The 20,000-nt window shown below is 36.4% G+C and overlaps 1 protein-coding gene across 4 annotated transcripts in view; it reads left to right on the top strand.

Annotated features, from left to right (window-relative positions):
• Positions 1 to 17,811, top strand: part of LOC122243049 (uncharacterized) — a 68,698-nt gene extending 50,887 nt beyond the window's left edge. For 2 of the 4 annotated variants that reach the window (XM_086532821.1, XM_086532822.1), the window contains 9 exons: positions 4,170 to 4,289; positions 4,672 to 4,865; positions 5,043 to 7,838; positions 7,961 to 8,342; positions 8,760 to 9,020; positions 9,884 to 10,080; positions 13,550 to 13,679; positions 13,943 to 14,065; positions 15,058 to 17,811. In XM_086532821.1, coding sequence (XP_086388947.1) covers positions 4,170 to 4,289; positions 4,672 to 4,865; positions 5,043 to 7,838; positions 7,961 to 8,342; positions 8,760 to 9,020; positions 9,884 to 10,080; positions 13,550 to 13,679; positions 13,943 to 14,065; positions 15,058 to 15,285 — 4,431 coding nt within the window. In that variant the 3' untranslated portion in view covers positions 15,286 to 17,811. The remainder of the gene's footprint in view (positions 1 to 4,169; positions 4,290 to 4,671; positions 4,866 to 5,042; positions 7,839 to 7,960; positions 8,343 to 8,759; positions 9,021 to 9,883; positions 10,081 to 13,549; positions 13,680 to 13,942; positions 14,066 to 15,057) is intronic. The other 2 variants (XM_086532823.1, XM_086532824.1) reach the window with 2 other exon arrangements.
• Positions 17,812 to 20,000: the final 2,189 nt, after the last annotated feature.

Here is a 20,000-nt window from a genome sequence, read left to right as displayed (position 1 = left end):
AAATATTATCTATATATATAAATATCACAAAATAAAACCCACCTTGGTCAAAAGCTAATAGATTTTATAAATATCTAATCTATAATGTATATACAGTATGATTGAAATATATAAAACTCTAATTTATAAGACATTGAGTAAATCTAAATCTAAAAAAAGTATACTAGTATTTTATTTATAATATTATCATTAATGTATATAATAAATAATTATTAAACTAAATATCTCTATAACTATAAACATATCATCATAAATCTACTATCACTCTACTCAATATCTCAAACACTTACAAAGAACTGTGATATAAAATAAAAATTCAACTATCTATCTAAATATCTATCTATATATAAATAAACTGTAAAAGTATTTTTTATCTATATATATAATATAAATATAAATAAAAATAAATATTCTATATATATCTAAAGTTATTTATGATTATATAAATATATATAATTGATTATTTTTATGATTATATATTTATATTTAATGTATATGGTTTGGGTATTTATATATATTTATAGATATATATATTGATACTATATGGTTAAATGTATATATATGTGTATTTTGTATATATATGTGTATATATGTGTAGATATGTGTATTTATGTATATTTGTATGTGTTATTTATTTGATATATATAGATATATATATTTATAGTTATATAATGATATTATATGTATTGATATGTGTAGGTATGTATAGATGTTTAGAGTTAGTGTTTATTGTATTTATGTATATATATGTGTAAGTATGTATATAATGTATATAGATGGGTTTGTATGTATATATGTTTATTTGATGTGTATGTAATGTAATAGATGTAGATATTATATATATAGATATATATATATATATTTAGATATATATATATATATATATGTATAGAATATGATATATATATATAATGTATATGTTGGTGTATATTGAGATATTGATATTTATAGATAAATATATATATAATTTTTTTATTTTTTTTGTTTTGTTTATAGATGTATGTAATATATTTATTATATTAATATTATTAATGTATATGTATGTGTATATATAGTATAGATATATATGATATATATTATATATTTATTATATATGTATATAGATGAAGATTATATTGGATATGTATGTGGGTGATATATTGATTTATTTATATATATAATATATGTTATTTATAGATATATATTTATAGATATATTTATATATATATATACTTTTTATATATATTATGTAGATGTATGGGTTATATATATATTTTATATATTAGATATTTTTATATTTTATATATTATATATATAGGGTTATATATAGATATATATTATGGTATATGTATGTGGGTGTATTTATATTTATTTATATATATATATTTATTTATATATATATATATATAGATATATATAAGTATTGGTAGGTTTTGTATATATATTATGTAATGTATATGTATGTTTGTATAGATTAGATGTATTGTATATGTTTTATGTATAGATATATTAGTAATGTATATGTATGTATGTTTATTTTTAGATGTAATGTATATGTTATGTATGTTTTTTAGTATGTAATGGAGTGTTTGTGATGTATATATATATATGTAATGTATAGGTATGTATGTTATTTATTATTTATGGAGGTTTAAGTATGTGTATGTATATTTATATTTGTAATGTATATGTATGTGTGTAGATTATATATTTTAATGTATATGTTTGGGGGTATATATATTTATTTGTAAGGTATTTGTATGGGTGTATATATTTATATATGGTAATCTATATGTATGTTGTGTAGAGATATAGTGATATATTTATTTTAAATGTTTATGTATGTATATATATATATATAGATATATATATATATATATAGAGATGAGTAATTTATATATATATATTTTGTTATTGTATGTGTGTATATTTATATATTTTATGTAATGGATGTGTGTTTTTATATAGATTATATGTATATGTATGTGAGGTATATATATATGATGTATATGTATGTGTGTAATTGAATATATTTAATATATATTATATTTAATATTTAGATATTTATAGATATATATATATAATGTATTTGTATGTGCGTGTTTATATAAATATATTTATATATTTTTTATTTTTATTATATAATAAATATTATATATATTATATTATATATAGGTATAATGTTTTGTATGTGTATTATATATATATATATTATATATATATAATATATATATATATATATTATATATATATATTATTTATATATCTCTAATGTATATGTATGTGTATATATGTAATATTGTATAGGTATATTTTTATATATATATGTTATATAGCATAATCTATGTAAGAGATTTTGTTTTTCTATCTATAGATAGATAGATATTCAGACCTGCACACACACACACACACACACCCTTTGTTGTTTTTGTATGTACATGTTTTAATGTTAATTGTATGTGTACAGATGTATTTGATTATTTCAGAGATATTGATATATTGATTTATTTCATAGTTAAAATTTCTTAATGTTAGATTTTTTAAGTGTTCATGTGCCTCTACTCAAATTTCTTAGATACGACTATCCAGTAATTTGAGAGAGATTAAGGGCAGCCAAGGCCCCCCCCCCCCCCCCCCCTCCCCCCCCCCCCCCCCCCCCCCCCCCCCCCCCCCCCCCCTATAGACCTTTTTGGGGAGTCTATATGGTTGAATTGTAGCCAAAAGTCTTTATAGAGGTTACTGTTAACCCATTCGCGCCGGTTGACGTGCTGACACGTGGTCGAAAAAAGCCCCGGACCCGGGTGACGTCCTGGCACGTGCTACATTTTCGGCCCGCGCGCCGGGAGGCCAGTAGCGACGTGCTGAAACGTCCGCATTAGAATGATAGATTATTCTTAGTACATATTCTGATTTTCATACTTGATTTGATCTTAGTCGTTAGTTTACCTTCTAAATAGTAGGGAACAATGGGATATAACGTAATATGACCTTGACGTTTTTCTCAGGTACTTACGTAAATCTTGGATTACGGCATGGTGATTTTCTTGTTGCTGATTTGTTGAATATGATGATTGGAGATCGGGAAAGACTATCGTAAAATTAAATGTAATTGGCGTGGAATAAAAAAAACAAAAAAAAAAAAAAATTAGAAATTATATAACATCTTTTTTGTTGCCCACTAAAGAAAATGACACTTGAAAAAAAACATTGCGTTAACTTGCATTCAACTTGTTTGCACATGTATGGTCGGTTCATATTCTCTTTCTTTTTCGTTCGGGAATGGAAAAAAATGTGAAAAAAAAAAAAACTATGTGTGTTACCCTCACTTAGAAGAATGCTTCCACTTCCATTGGTTTTACAACATAGGAGTAAAGAATATGGAAAAAGTTTCAATAGAATAACACTAAATAACAGTTGCTTTACATCTTTTTTCGATTCATTATACATCCTCTGAACATAGTCACTACTTTCTACACATGATTACACTGTAGACCGCCAATCACGCAAAAACCATAAGGAATTAGGTGGGGGTGGGGGGTTGAAAAACGCTTGCGAGGCGTACAGAGAGACCGGCGACCCAGCGGGAAAACACCCCGGCACGAACGGTTGCGCGCTTGAAATCTTCCCGGCGTTATCGGGAGTAGGCGAAATTCCGCCCCGGCGTGAATGGGTTAATGTGTCTAAATTTTATCTTAGTGAATTAAAACAGCATTTATGACCTTTCTTTTTTCTCTTTTTTTCTCTTTCTCCTTCCATCACATTCTTAGTATCCTTTGTTATAACCTTATTATAGGATCTATATTTAATTTCCCCAAGAGGACAGCATCAATATTAACTTTCACATCATTTCATATAATATTGAGGACATTATGCTACTAGATAATGAGAGATTGTTTTGCCTCTGTTATGGTAAATATTAACAATCTGTAATATTTTCATTTGAAATCACTTGTAGCATTTCTTCCTCTAAAGAAAAGAAGTATTGTAAAGGCAACTTTATAAGAATATGCATCATTAAGATTTAAAGATTTTAAGAAAAAGAAAGAAAGCTATATATTACCATTGAGAACGCTGTGTATGTCTGTCTATATTTTTATATGTATAATTATATAAACATATATACATGATAGTATCTCTAGGAGACTAGGTAGTTTGGGAGTGACATGTTAAGGTTCTTGCCCACCTTGTAGCGTGGAGGAAGTCGTCGTGCTCGAAAGCGTTACAAGGTTCGCCAGAAACAGCGTATTCTGACCTCAGAGCAACTGCAGAAGGTGGCAGCCCTTCAGTGCCTCATGTCTGCTTCTGATGAGGTAAAGCACAACGCACTTAAGCGATGAATTGAACCTATGAAGCAATGCCCTTGCAATCCCATCCAGATTATTTACCCCTGTTTGATATATGCTTCTTTGCAGGGGATATATGCTAGCATGAAGGATTTTTTTCCTTCTATCTTTCTTTTATGTCGACTATATTTCCTGGAACAAACATGTTTCAGGCTCCATTCTAGAAATGATAGTATTGTGTATAGATTTTGTATTTTCCTTTTCACAAGAGAATCTTTCTTTATTTTATTTTTTTCTTTCTCTCTCCCTCTCTTTCTCTCTCTCTCTCTCTCTCTCTCTCTCTCTCTCCCGGTACCTCTTTGTTTGAATTTTTACTAAATCACATTTCCTAATGTTCTCTTTTCCCCAGCGATATGACTTAGAGAGCCTCATAGAAGAACTCTGTGTACGCCTTAAGACTGCTGCTGAAAACGAGCACAACGTGACTAACAGCACCGCCCCATGTAATAATAAATCCATTGCACGGAAAGGAGGATCACAAGAGAGTATTAATGATACAGATGACTCGGCATCAACATCAACACCGGAAGAACAAGCAGAGAAGTGAGTGTTTGATGTGGGTGTAAAATTTGAAGGGGTTATTTATTTAATTTCATTTTTTATTACATATCTCATGAGGTGGTTAGAAATATATCAGAAAGTACTCATTGATATACAATTTTTTTTAGTGAATCAGTTATCTTGTAGTTTGTACTGGTATTAAGATAACATTCTTTTCAGGTATTATGCAGCCTTTCCACCTCTAAGCAAAAACTGTAAAGAGAATTGCATCCGTGAGAAGCAATGGCAGCCAGGAAAGGCACTATGTTCATGTGTATGGGAGAACCAGAAGCCTTCATTTTCCGCAAGTCGTGAAGCCCTAAAGCTCAGCACTAGTAAGATGCCCCGCTCTCACCGTAAGAAAGGTCGTGAGAAGGAGAAGAAGAAGGAAGTGGATGCCAAGTTCGAGGTGCCCGAAGGTCACGAGGGCAGCAGAAGACACCACCACGTGTCATTCACGTGGCACACAGCCTCCAAGCACCGCGAGGCCAAGCTGAGCGAGAGTTACGACACAGACAGTGCTTCTGAGCATGAGCGCAGTGGCGAGAGAAGGAGGAAGAAGTTCCTGGGCCCTCTCCTGGACGAGGACATTGGGGAGGGTTACATTGGAGACACGAGTTCACGAGAGAGTTCAGAAGATCGCGACAAGGGTGAGCAGGATCAGGAAAAGGGGAAGGGAGACAAATGTGATAAGAATTATGGACTGGCTGCACAGGAGAGGAACCGGATGAGCCAGGAAGAATGGGAGTGCATGGGAGATTTGTTGATGGAGGCCAGTCAGCATGAGAGTGGCGTGCCACCGGCATGTGGAGGCGGCCGTCTCTTTGAGCGCGGAAGCACCTCTGGGGGCACCAGCGGTTCCAGCAGCGACGTCGAGACATATCCCTATGCAGCAGTAGACCAGGAGGCCGAGAGTGTGCGGCAGTTGGAGAGGAAAATTTCAGATACGGTGGCACAGGTGTGGGGCCAGGCTAATGAACATCTGGGTCATGGTCAAGGTGAACACGTGTGGGATCCCCCTTCTATGGAGGAGCTGACCCTCTACACGGCCATTTGTGGCCTGGGTTTCCCCAACCCACACGGAACTGAAGACTTGGCTGCCATAGAGCAGATACCATGCAGTGAAACTGTCCACGCTTCTTTGATATCAAATATTGAAGGATGGCAGCAGAGTCAGTCTTGGCAAGCCCTTGATCTCATCACCCAGAATGATCCTCTCCTGTGTAACATTAGTTCTAAAAGTCCACAGGAGAGCCACAAGGTTGATGCTGGAAAGGACGCCAGTGCCCTCATTCACCTGACCAGCAGCCTAGAAAAGTCCATTTGGTCTGACTGCAATGCCAACAATATTTCTGGCAGTGAGGGAACTTTGTCAGCCTGCATAGAGGATCCTCACCTGACCAACGTTTTAGAGAGTCGTAAAAGTGATAGCTGCCATACAACTGAAGAGCTGGAGAATAAATTATGTGAATCATTCATGAAGCTAGGCTTGGAAAATCTATGGGAAAATACTCTAGGCCTGGAAGGTGTGTTTGAGGACCCTAGTGTAAATAATTGTAACCTAGAATATATATCTGAAAATAATAGCGGTGAAGGAGTTCGGACAGATTCAGAACATGAGAAGATGATGGCCCTTGTAGAAGATGTTTGCAAAAGCTATGAGTCTCAAGAGGAAAGCGCTTTAGATAGCTCGCTGCTGAAGCAATTGCCATCAGGCCCATCAGGGCCCCAGGCTGACCTACATCACACTGAAAGCAGCGGGTTCTCTATGGTGGTTCCTCGGGGCAAAAGCGCAGAGCCTGGGGCTCCTCCTGACCCCCTTACTGAAAGCATGTTGCTTGGTCATAGCCATGCTGGTCACCTTGGGAGTATGGACACTTTACCCCCTGGCCAGGATGAGGAAAACCTGCTCACTTCTCCTCGAACACACTTCAGACCCATCCGCCAGGAGAGCATTGGGAGTACAGCAGATGATCACTATGAGGACGGCACGATGTTCATCATCAACTCAGAGCGACCAGATCTGCCCTTCCAGAGGACAAGCAGTGGAGCTTTATTCCTTGAGAGCGACCTGCTTGAAGGTTCACCCAAGAAGTACATGGTGTACAAGGAACCTGTGCCTAAGGTAGCCCCACCAGACGAGGAGGAAGAACTCGTATCCCATAACCCTTATCCAGCTGTTGCATTAATACCTAAATTCAAAGTAGTCAACAATGAAAAGTTCTGCCAAACAGAGACAGCAACTGCCACTCCTAATGGGAGGCCCTCCACCATCAATGAGAAGCGGGTGTCTTATGAAGCAAGTGGGATTATCGAACGCTTTGCCCACAATGAGGAGGAGGAGCCAGATGTATTCGAGTTCCAGCACCAGGACTTCCCAGATAGTAAAAACTTGGCACAAATATGGAAGAATGAGATCCAACCATCAGAAACTTCCTTCCCAAGAAATATATGGCATATCAATACAGACGGCGATGGTGGAGATGGATGGCCCCATTTGCGTGATTTGGAGGGAGCTGGGCTGTCTGGCAGTGCCTGGTTGAACAGAGGTGGGGAAGGTGGTGCTGTAGGCTGGAGCAGCGAAGGTCATTTTGAGACCCCTGCTGAGGTGATCCTGAATCAGAGGGCAGAGACACTAGCTTCTCTTTGGCATCGCAGCAACCCTCCTGCTTCCCCATCCTTCCCTGCATCCATCCCTAATCTTCAATCTCTTTGGACAGATGCAAATCCACATGCTATAGATAATACAGATCCAGATACAGGCAGATCTAAAATGTATATTATAACAAATCCAACAACTCATATCCCAGAGAACTGCAGTGTCATGTCTTCTCTAGCTGAAGTTAGTCCTTGGAAACCTGGAAGCACATGTAGTATGGAAAGCAGTGTGAAAAGTAGAAGGGACCAGCTTTGGGCTGAGAAGTCATTGGCAAGCCATCATCGAACTCTACTTCAAGAAGTCAGTTTTAGTAAAAGGTTGGTGTTATATGTGGTAACCTAGTTGTAAGATATATTCATCTTATACAGGGGATAGATGCCTTTTTGTATCATTGTCTTTTGAATTTACAAGACCTAACTTTTTACCCTTTTTCTTTCAGGAGTGATGATGCTAGCAGCAGTAATAATATAGATATCCCAGGGGTTTGTCCAGAGTTAAGGTTAGAAGTTGACCAAGAGGCAGATGAACTCTTGGGAGCAGTTCATGCTCAGACCTCAAGCAACCTCTCTCATTGCCAAACCCATCTACCTAGTGGCCGCTCCCTGCTACCAGACCACCATTCACCCCGTCCCCTGCATGAACGGCTAAAAAAATGTAGTTCAGGAAATCCCGTGAGCAAGACTACACCTTCTGTTATTCCCGATTATAAGTTTAAGGGGGAAGACCTTGAGCGAGAGGACCTGGATGATTTGGCTCCGGGATGGGAGCTCAATGATGGCTTTGAGTGGGAACCCCAGACCTCTGGAGACCCTGATGACGAGGTAAGAGGGAATGCCTGATCTTACCACTAGTACTCCTGCTACTACTACCTCTCCTTTGACCTCCGCATGTCCATCTACCCTCAGTTTACATTATTTGTGTTGTTTTAGCATAAAATTTCTTAATAAACCACGACAAAAGCAGTTCTTATTGCTTTGATTGTGAATAATTTTTTAAAATATCAGGGTGGGGGTAATCACATTGCAACTAGTATTCATTTCCAAGAAAGTTTCTTATCAGGTTTAATCTCTGTAGCAGTATTAGTCTAATATTGATGTTAAAAAGCCATGACCACTTCTCCAAATGAATTGAGATTATATAACCTAGGGTTTTGAGGAGAAGAATAATTCAAGCTTTGACAAGTTGCAGTACCAAAATCCACTATCCCTCTAATATTGTGTTCCTTTGTGATGTTACAGGAGTGTCCAGATGGATTAGGGGACGATGACGATGGGGAAAGTGGAGAGGTTCTCTTGTACGAGACAGAGGATGGCACAACATATACCATCCCTGTTGAGTATTTGGACGACACCCTCTACGACCAGATATTTGGTGCCACGGAGCCTGCCACTCAGCGCCTTGGGGGGTCCCTGCCCGATCTGCCCTCAGGCCACCCCACTGCCATACGTTTCTCTAGTGAATTAGAAGACGAGTGGAAGAAGAGTGGTATTCCTTACAAGGTAGGTTTACATTGTGGATTTTCCTCCTGTTCATATCTCTTTACAGTCGTGTACACTAGTATTTACATTCATTGATGAGCTGTGTATGGTATGTTTGTCATCTATATATTTGCAACTCCCTCTATTTTCAGGTACAGGTACTGTAAGAGTAATAATTTCCAATTTATATACAATTTTTGGTCTAAAGTTTGTTTCCAGCTGGCCTTGATAGTCAATATGCCTCAACACAGTAGTAAACAGTTTCTACTTTTACCACTCTCCTCCCACTTGTGACATCACTAACACATAAGGAAGTTCTCTTGAATTTATATTAACAGAGAATTTCCCATTTTGGCATTAAAAGCAGGCCCTTTCATATTCAAAACTAAATTTGATCAGAATTACAATAAAATTATCATTTTATGGTTGAGAAAGATTCACAATAGTATTTATTTTTGTTGAGCATAACATGATTAGTAGCTTGAAACTAACTAGAACTCAGTAACCCAATACATGGGTTACCACGAAGTTTACAGAGTTCCATTGGTGCCTACTTTGAAGGGTAGTATTCTTTTTTATACTAGATGTTTAATATATGCCAAAGATAGGCATCAACAAGATATTTCATCATATTAGCATATTGTAATTATCAATACTCTCTAATATGTTTTTTAAGATTTGTTATAAGTTCAGGCATAAGACCTAATGCTAGAAATTTGAGAGGATAAATATGAATGCAAGAAGCAATTCTGGATGATCAATAAAGTCTGTTTCATTGTTGTATCTGGACTCTAATTTACATTTGATAAACTATTTTCATGTTAGTTGTTGACATTGTTACCATTAGAAATAAATGACTTATCCAGTTCTTGTCTTATCTGCAGGTCCAATTGCCACGAAAGCCAAGGCCTGGGAGGTGGATACCCCCTTCTCGGCGGCCCTGTACCTTCTTTATGGAAGGAAGCTGTCGTCGCAGTGACTGCAAATTCTCTCACGACCTGTCGTCCATTACCTGCAGGTTCTGGGAAGAGGGCTCTTGCCTAAAGGGCATCACCTGCCCCTTCCTGCACGGCTACCCCCTGTATGTGGCTACTAATACCTCTCATCCACCTCATCCTCTCTCTATATTTAATATTTTTCTTCTAATCAGGGCATGTTTTAAATTTTTTTCTTTTTATTTTTCTATTTTTCCTTTTTGTAAGAAATTTGAGAGGCCAAAATACACTTCCAAACTCATTTCTGATTTGCATGAAGGCTAGCCAAGAGACATGGGACATGAAATAGTGAAAAACAAAAGGAATAATTTTACTCAATTTGTACAGTTTAAGAGGGTGGGGTTAATGGAATTTATTGCCATATACTTTCAACAGAAGTTGCCTTTGAGTTCAAATTTATTGCAAAAGAGTTAGGAGAGTTATTTTATAACCAGATAAACACACATTTACATCTTGCAGTTATTATCCATTTTATAGACAGTTCTGCTGTAATATTATAGCTTTGAATGAGAAATTGCTAAGTCACTTAATCTTCAAGTTTTCAACAATATGCTATTTGTATACATTTGTATATTAGCTTATAAAAGGGAGCATGCTCGCTTTACTGCATTATGCTTTGTTGTGCAAAAGTCTCAGACAGACAACAGGCAACTATAGTAACCTTGTGCATGGTTACACAGTGTGCTACGGATTTCTTTTTAACCAGTTGTCAATGGGGCTGTTTTGGCTCCAAATGGTCAAAACGCCAGTATATTTTAAATGCCCAAATGACTTGGGCTATTCACCCGCACTGGCTGCAGCCAAGCGCTACACACCCGATCACCTGTCACACCATGACAAAATATCTTGTCCCCAGCAGCTGGTCCTTCCACCACCAAACATGAAATCTTGTCATCCGGTGTTAATGGGCTAATTGTTGAATTTATATAATGTTTATGCAAGAAACACAGATAACTGCAACCAGTTTTTATGGCATTACATTCCATGTCAATTATGTCTCTTGTATATTAATTTTAGGCAAGTCCAAATACCCCTTTCCCCATTACACACAGACACATCCTATCATCCATACTGTCTTTTAAGTATTTTTTTTGTTTTTCAGAAAAGAGTTTAAGATTTGACATAACATGTTTTTATTATTATCAAAGCTTACATTTATTTTATATCTTCTTCAGCTAAGATAGTTTAGTCTTAGCTATGCACTAGAACTTGATATATTACCATAGATGGCAACTCTTACAGAATACACAGGATAGATATTGTGAGAATAATCAGATGAAAAATCCTATATACTAAGAATTAAACTAGGTAAGGGTTCTTTATTTCATAAAAGAGAAAACATGATTAAAATTGGAATATATAAGCTAATTGGGTAGAAGGGCCGTGAAATAGATACTGAGTAATCTTTCCTATTCTTCTCTACAACTAAAATCGGGTTGATATTGGATGTACAGATCATATTTAAGTATTTATCAAAAGCCAGCATTACTGACACCGTTCAGGCTTTGCGATATCCTAATATTGTGTGTAATTCACATTTCTCGACACTATGTAGACCTTCATTGTGTGTTATTTTGGAAAATAGAGGAAAGATCTCAGGTTCATATATTTATGAGAGAACCTTTGGCATTGCTAAGAGGGAAAGGAAGCACAAAGGCCATGGCCTCTGCCACAGCCCATAGTTGAAAGGCAATACAACCAAGAAATGGAAAATAAAATATGCAGAATGTTAGATTGTCAGTCTGTTTTTATGTTTCAGTTTAGATGTTGAAAAGTAAATGTAGAAAATTGGTGGTCGGTTCACTGCCTCCCTCCCACTAGAAAAGAAAAACAGAATAACAAAGACTTTGAGAGAGAATGATTTACTAAATGGAAACTCCCATCATTTTACAATGCCTTTTTTGTCTAATGTGCAAATGATAGCAGTGCTGAAAACCTCCTACCTCACCTAAATTCTATGGTAAATGCACAGCAAGTAACCAAAGAATGATGATGATAATGACCTCTACATTTGTTGCATCCATAACTTCAGTATGTATTAATGAATGTATAATTATTCTATGTGACAACTATCTTGAAAAAAGTAAAGCTGGGTAGATTGATACTTTTGATATCTTTGGCAATATTTCCATCATTTTTTCTTTCTTTCTTTCTTTCTTTCTAGCAAGACGGTATTTAAACCAATTGCTTCATACATAAATTTACTGCTAGAACTACAAATCAAAACCCAACACTTATTTCTCTTATTTTTTGTCTTTCTTTTTGTCAGGAATCATGATTTTCCTCTCACTGCTGCTGTGCCAGCATAAAGAAATATCTCTAAGGTTCACTGTAAAAGTTGTTTTCTATCTTCATATAACAAACGCCCAGGATTCTGTTGTGATGTAATTTGACTCTTTATTTTTTTTCAAATCAGTCCTTGCAATAATTGATATTCCATTTTGGTGCCCTGCTACCCCTTTAAGAAAGAAACTAATTTTGGTTAATAGTGTAATGTCCATTCTTATCTCATTAACCCATTGCGTACAGGTGTCATGACATACATGGCGGCACTGATTAAGGCCTAAAAGACAAGTGTCAATGTGTACATGACGTGACATCGGGATCTGCTCACAGTTGAAGCGCACACACAGTCAGAAGGATTATGGCTGTAACAGCACTAGCTCCAAAGCTACAAGGTTCCAAAGTTAGCCTAAATCCGCATTTTATGGTGGATTTATGGGAAAATATTGTTTGGGCTAGTCTGCGCTACCCAGAGAGCGGAGAAATCTGTTTCCCCGTCCCTCTAATTTTTAGGCAGTGCCGCTAATGTTGTAGACCGCCCATCCTGACAGCCAGTTAGGTCATTAGGCGCCTCGTCCGCAATGGGTTAATTACTAACCAGACTAATTAAAGTTGCCCTTGTGTATGTCAGCCAATGTTGTCCAGGTTCTCTTCCTGTGTTGGTTATCCTTGCCCCACATGGTTTGAAACCCCCTAGAATTGAGGCTTGGATTCATTACAAACATGATGCTTTGACCGTCATTATGTATTGGTTCTTGCGATTAAGTGATTAACAATATCCTCTTATCCTTGAAAGCTATAATAAAACGAATTGACTTTTTTCTGTAGTCCGGTTATTGAAGGATTTGAGAAGTCTTGAGCTTTATGTCCTAAAAGTATATTTGACAATGAAGGTAGATGTAGGAAATGGAAGTTGTAATCAAGTGTGCCGTTCTAACAAGATATGTGCTTGTCCCTCTCTCTTAGTCATGCTGAAGGGATATTTCCATAGCTCTCTTGTATTCCTATCATTATCAGTGTTTGCTTTGCAATTATATTCATAAATATCTGATATTTGTATTGTTCTTTGAAAAGTGGATAGTGTTGCTGTTCTTAATAATGGGCAGTGGATAAATTACTTGACAAAATTTGAGCATGCAACTCAAAAATACTGTTACTCTAGCCTGTGTAACTTCACCATATCAGTTACAGTGTTTAAGAAAAGGACCAATTATTGGGCATCATAACTTACATGCACCTTTTTTCTCTCCTCCACCCCTGTTCTGTGAACAGACGTAGACGGCGCAACAAGAGTGAAGGCGCAGCACACAGCGAAGGGGACAGAGCCGAGCACCATAGTTCCTCTTTTGAAATAGACTCCGAGATGGACTTCCCTACCCTTGGGTCATCCTGTGAGAGTAAGGTAGGTCAGGATAAGATGGTTAAGGTCAGGGGTAATGAATAACTTGAAATTTTGATATTGACCTTTACATATGTTGCATCTATATCTTCAGTAAATATTAATGAATATGTAATTATTCTATGATATTGAACAGAACTTGTCGTTATCAGCTAATAATCAAAATCAAGTACTGGTCAGAAGCTACAGAATAGTTTGATGAATATGACTGATTGTATTCTAATTTCTTTGTTCTTTTTCATCCCTTTTTCATTTACAATTTGCAGCCAGGATGTGCTGATGAGCGCATTCAAATGGCACCTAGTATAGGCAGCAGCAGTAGTAGTCAACACATTACCCGGAAAAAGAAACGGAAGTTTATCACGATAACAAAGAATGTTCTAGGAGAGGTTAGTATTCCTTATTCCTCATCCTGGTTGAATTTTAAGTGCTGGACTTCATGGATCTCTGCATACAAGTTGATACTTTCATGTTTACACAGTATTTCATTCTTTCTTCTTAAAATTATCTCCCACCTTTCTGGAAGCTTTATGGACCCCCCATCCTTCCTAATAATACTTTAAGCAACTGAAGGTGGGAAGAAGGAGCACATGAATGAGAAGAACACTCACAACTTAAGTAAAAAAAATATATATGTCTGTGAGGGGGGGATATATGTATATAGATATATTATGTTATATATATTATATTATTTATATTATATATACATGTATATTATTTATTATTTATATTATATATATTATATATACATATATATTACACACACACACACACAAAATTCTGAATATCTTTTGTTTTGTTTTGTTTTTTACTTTTTCTACCAATCCAATATTTTCCCTTATATTTAGTTTTACTTAACTAGTTCCATATAGATATTCATAATGCATAATCAATGAAGCTTGTTAAATATGTAATGCTAGTTCTCAATGAATTTTGCAAAAGGATTTGAGCATTTCATTGAAAAGATGTTAAAAGCTTGTGATTCATAAGTAAATCCAATCCAGAAAAATTATCATTAACTCAATATTATATTTTACTTGTGTTTTCTAGAAATATCAGGGAGCAGAGTTTCTTCTTGAAGTAGTAATCAATGATAATGTTTGTAGATAAATGCTTGTGTGTGCTTGTTGTTCTTATTCACACAACTTTGTGTGTTGGTAGTGATAATTAAAAGAAAAATTAAATTTGAATACCTGTTCCTTTAAAGTTTAAAAAGTAAACTTTGAGCATAATACATAAACCCTCCCCACCACCACCACCACCACCACCAAATGTCTCAAGGTAAAAATTACAAAAGCAGAAGAGGTTGAAAATAAGAATTTTCAAGAAAAAAAAAAAAACTTTAAATGTGTCTAAATAGTACACTTTTTTGTGCTTTAAGGTTAAAAGTGCAGAAGCCGAACGGGCCATCCGGCGTCGAGCGGCACTGCGGAGAGAGAGACGTCGGCGCCACACGGACACAACCTCCGCCAACACCGAGCTGCACGCTACTGCGCCCAACAGCGATGCACCTCCACCAGTACAGCACAACCCGAAGACCCTTAGAAAAGCAGAGCGCCACCGTGCCTCAGCTTCGGGCCATGATGACGGCACTGTGTCGGATTATTGACAGCGTGTCGCCTAGTCGGGATTGTAAAATGTGTTGTTCTTTTCTTTTTGTTTTATCTTTTTTTTTTTTCTTTCTTTTTTGGTCTCTCTCTCACCCAACCAACAAGGCAGCGTGTGTGAAGCGGAATATTTTTTGGTGACATCGTGTTTCTGCCTGCAGTTGTATGGAACACCTGGGGCCAAACTGCTCAAGAACATTTTAGCATATTGAAAAATAGTTCAGACATTTGTTTAGCAGTTGTGCTGTCTGCACGGAACTGTTGCAGCACTCAAATCAGCTCTTGACATTCTCGCAAGAAGATAATGCTGTTTATGGAGCAAGAAGTTCCAAATGTTTTTATTATTATTATTGCTTTTTTTTTATTGTTATTATTATCATCATTATTATTATTAATATAATGATTGTCATTATTATGATTATTGTTGTTAATTATTGACATCAGTATTATTGTTATTATTATAAAGCTATGAAAATGATTCATAAAAGGAAATGTCATATACATTGTGAGCAAACATAAGGAAAAATATATTGACATCATGAGTTTTGTAAGTCTGGAAACTTATATAGCAAGGCATCAGTTTTTTGTGTTTTAATTTTGATGATTATCATTTTGTAAGTTTTGTATTTGTCTACACTTTACTTCTGATTTACCTATTGGTATGTTTGAATATGTATTTTGTGGTGTTTATATGAGTAAAGTATTTTTTTTAAACCAAGCTATCTTGCAGTAGGCAGTGATAAGTTGCTACATTTCAGGGATTCTGTACTACTTTTGTGAAGAACAAGTTAGCAACATGTTTAAGGTCATTGAATTCCACTGTACTATGCACAACATTAAACACAACAAAGTACTTGCTTCGATGTTGACCTTATCATAACCTTCACTGCTTGTGGCCTGTTTTAGAAAAAGTCAGAATATATATCCTTTAGTTAGCAGAAAGGACAAAATCATAAAACCATACATTTTATACACCCTTTTCACTAGTGTTGTTCCAATATTTGTTGTGAACAGTAGATAGCGATCCGACTGTTTTTTCCCCATAGGCCCATTTTTGTACAGCTTTTTGTACATTTTCTTTTCAAAGCTCCCTTACTTGTGGCCAGTACAACAGACCCTTCTGGTAAATTTTATCCAGTCCGCTGATCATTTTGTTAGGTCAGACATTTGCACTAGTTCCTGTAATCCAGGTTTGCAGCAGCAAGCGCTTGAAAGAGAAGGAGCAGAAACTTTGTGGAGGCTGCAGTGCATATTTATTATTATTACCATCATCATTAGGTATAATCATAATGGTTATTATTACTATTATCATGATTATGAACATCATCATCATCATCAAAGAATATCTTTTTTATTAATTAGTTTTTCATTTTATTTTATTAACATTAACTTTACTTTTCAAAAAATCTTACTTCACCATTGTGAGTAATTATCATAGAAGTATGTAAAGCAAATCTCCGAAAGTAACACAGCACATACATACATGTGTGCGTGTTTGTACATTCAGTTAAATTCTCGTGCTGTAGGGAGAGGAGTTACAGCATCAAGAAAAAGACCCTAGTGGTACCCCAATGGTGAACAGAGCATTAGTCATGTGGCTGGCTCTGCTCAAACATTCATGCGCTAGTGCATGTCCTATCTTCATGCTCTCATGTGTCTATCCACACTTCCCAGCCTCTTGCTAGTGTGCTGTGGTTGATAAGTAGAAACAAGAGAGTAGTTAGGGCATGAGCATAATGTGTATGAAGCTCCCTGTCACATAGAGTTAGAGATTTAGGTCTAACTCTGACAGTTCCAGCTCAACATTTAAAATGTGGAGTTGTTGATGCAGAAGCATGGGCTCAGGCGATCATGTCCCCTGCTTATGCATACGTTGGGCTCATTGTGTATTGATTTGCATGTGAAATCTGTTTTGTGGCACGGTAAAGGACTTAAAGCCATGCATGGCAGAGAAAACAAGGCCATTGTAAATAGACTTGAAGACTTGCCCTTAAGCGAGGACTAGAGTTGGCTTGGTGTATGATGAGTGCCACATTAGGAGAACAGTGACGTGCCAATCCCTGAGTGATAGCTTGGTAGGTCCTCAGCGATACCCAACCATCACTCAGCTGCCCATGGGCCCCACAACATGATCCCTGTTCTCTCTTGTTTTTCTACTGTATTAGGATGTTACTTTAAACCAGGAGTGTGTGAGTGTGAGGAGGTTGCTGAATAAGCCTTCACAAGTTCTTTTGTTATTTCTGAGTAACATCACGTTGGCAAAGATACTCCTTCTAGTCAAGCAACCCAAAGTGTTATTAGTTCTTTTGAGTTACTTTCTAAATCTGTGAGGTCACAAACTTCTGTTTTAAGAGAAATTAGGATTCTTTTGCAGTACATCTGCAAAACTGATCAGTAGACTCATGTTTTAAGTTTGTGGAATCTCACATGTGTGAGTATGATAAACATGTATTTTATGGCATTTTTTGTCCTTTTAACAAGAAGCAATAATGTAATAAGATGAAAATAAAGAGAGAACACGAAGAGAAGTTCTGTGTTTAGTATATACCATGGGTTATTGCATATTGTATTCAAGCAGTCACTAATGTTCCAGTGTCACCTGTGTACATTTGTGTTCATTTAATTGTATTTTTTATGTTATTTTTATACCACTGTTTTAAACAGATCCTACAAAAGATATTGCATGGAAGTGAACCACGAATGTGTGAAAGATGGAAGAATGCAGTAACGCCTTTTTAATATAGAAATACAAATAAACCTCCCTGACCGTGACTTGAACTCGGGGCCTCTGATCACATGAACTCGGATTAAAGAAAAACATTTTGAGAAAATTGTTGAATGCCTGAGAAAGCTGGAATAACGTTGGCATAAGTGTGGCGTAATGAATACGTGGAGTAACGTTTATCAGTTTCAGCTATTGACCCGAAAAAAGGATTTCAAGGATTGATCAAATTCAATGCAATGAAATCAAAGGAAATATCTGAAAATACTCCTTTATACTAATGCAATAAAAATATGGCGAGTTCTCTCATCTTTATCAGCACCACCAGGGAGCGAGAAGACAAAGGGCGATCACATTAGCACATTTTCCGATGATTTATTACAGAATTCAAAGCGCCGAGGTCCGCCGCAGTATTTCCGTGATTCTCTCTGTTTGATACGAGCACCAATATCATACAGACCGACTGTCATTCATTCTAATCAATTGGTTTTATTGTTGAATTAAGAATGCAGATTTCAAATAGACAAAATGTTGATGATAGTGGCATAAGATTTAAAATATGTAGTATGATAAGTTATGAGCGGAAACGCAAAAAGTTCCGGAAGAGAACCTAATGGTCTGTTGTGTTTCTGCTCGTTCTTTGATTCTATCTCTAGACCATGAAACCGTTGCTCCGTTTCTTGGAATGTCTGTCAATAAAGAAATAACAGAAAATCGATAGGCCTCCATATATGCTTCTGATTTCCCTCGTAGCTGTTGAATTAATTTCTCTGACTTAAGTAAATATTCAGTTTCCTCGGAACAGTCTCTCTCCGAACGAGGCTCGTCATTGTTTTCATTTCACACTGGAGTTGGAGAGCCATAAAAGAGATGGCGCGCTTTCAGTCGGGGGAGGGGGAGGGGGGAGGTAAAGGTGCTGGTGTGACAGGTGCTTTTTAAGGGCAACCGACTTAGGAATAGACTTTCTTCGTTCATAGTGAGTTTCGAATTTGTTACTATTTTGTAAACAGAATTAATTATTTGAAAATATAAACTGCATACAATTGTATTTTGCTGGATGAATCGATGTAGGTTCATCCTATGCGCGTGCCTTGATTTAATTTAGATTTTGACTTTTCGGGCTTGGAAAGTCTCACTCATCTTCAAGGACGATTTACCCAACTTTATTATGGGAGAGTGGATTCAGTTAATAAACTTTCATTTTATTACACCCTAAATTACTCAATAACTAGCAGACGGATTACTCTTTAGACGTTATCAGCTGATTAGAATCTGAGACAAAGATGGCGGTCATGTATCTTTTTCGGTAACCATGGTAATCGTGCTATATCAGCGGTTGAACTTGGATTACTTGGATAAGGATAAAAAACACACCTGAAAACGATATGAAAAGAGCACAGGGGCATGGTGTTGGTGCCACACGTTTTTAAAAAATGGCCTAGTGCAAGAGAGACCAGTGCCAGTAACATTTGATCCCCATAGGTCACCGTTGTAACAACTTGCCGAATATTTTAGGTATCCCTTAAGCCATATCTGGGAACTATCAACGGAAGATACACAGATGGAAGATGCTGAAAATGTATTAATTTTATGTAGGACACAGTTATGATTAAATAAAAATTAGGATATAAAATATGATAAAACAAGAATGCCCCCCCCCCTTCTCTTTCTCTTTTTCTTTCTCTTTCTCTTTCTCTTTCTCTTTCTCTTTCTCTTTCTCTTTCTCTTCCTCTTCCTCTTCCTCTTCCTCTTCCTCTTCCTCTTCCTCTTCCTCTTCCTCTTCCTCTTCCTCTTCCTCTTCCTCTTCCTCTTCCTCTCTCTCTCTCTCTCTCTCTCTCTCTCTCTCTCACGTGGGTGAATGTTAACGTAGTAAATGCAGGTAGATTGCATCCATGTTTTTGCTTATGCATAAATGTGCAACATGAATCATTTGCTGTCTTTTTGTAGTCGTTCTCTTCATGTACATTTCATAGATTGTGTATACAGTCAGTGTTC

This window comes from Penaeus japonicus, unplaced genomic scaffold (genome assembly GCF_977035675.1).
Source record: "Penaeus japonicus unplaced genomic scaffold, GWHDUDI00000001_assembly GWHDUDI00000038, whole genome shotgun sequence".
In the NCBI taxonomy this organism is placed as follows: Eukaryota; Metazoa; Arthropoda; class Malacostraca; order Decapoda; family Penaeidae; genus Penaeus; species Penaeus japonicus.
The sequence above is the reverse complement of the archived record's forward strand: the minus strand, read 5'-3'. Positions and strand labels throughout refer to the sequence as shown.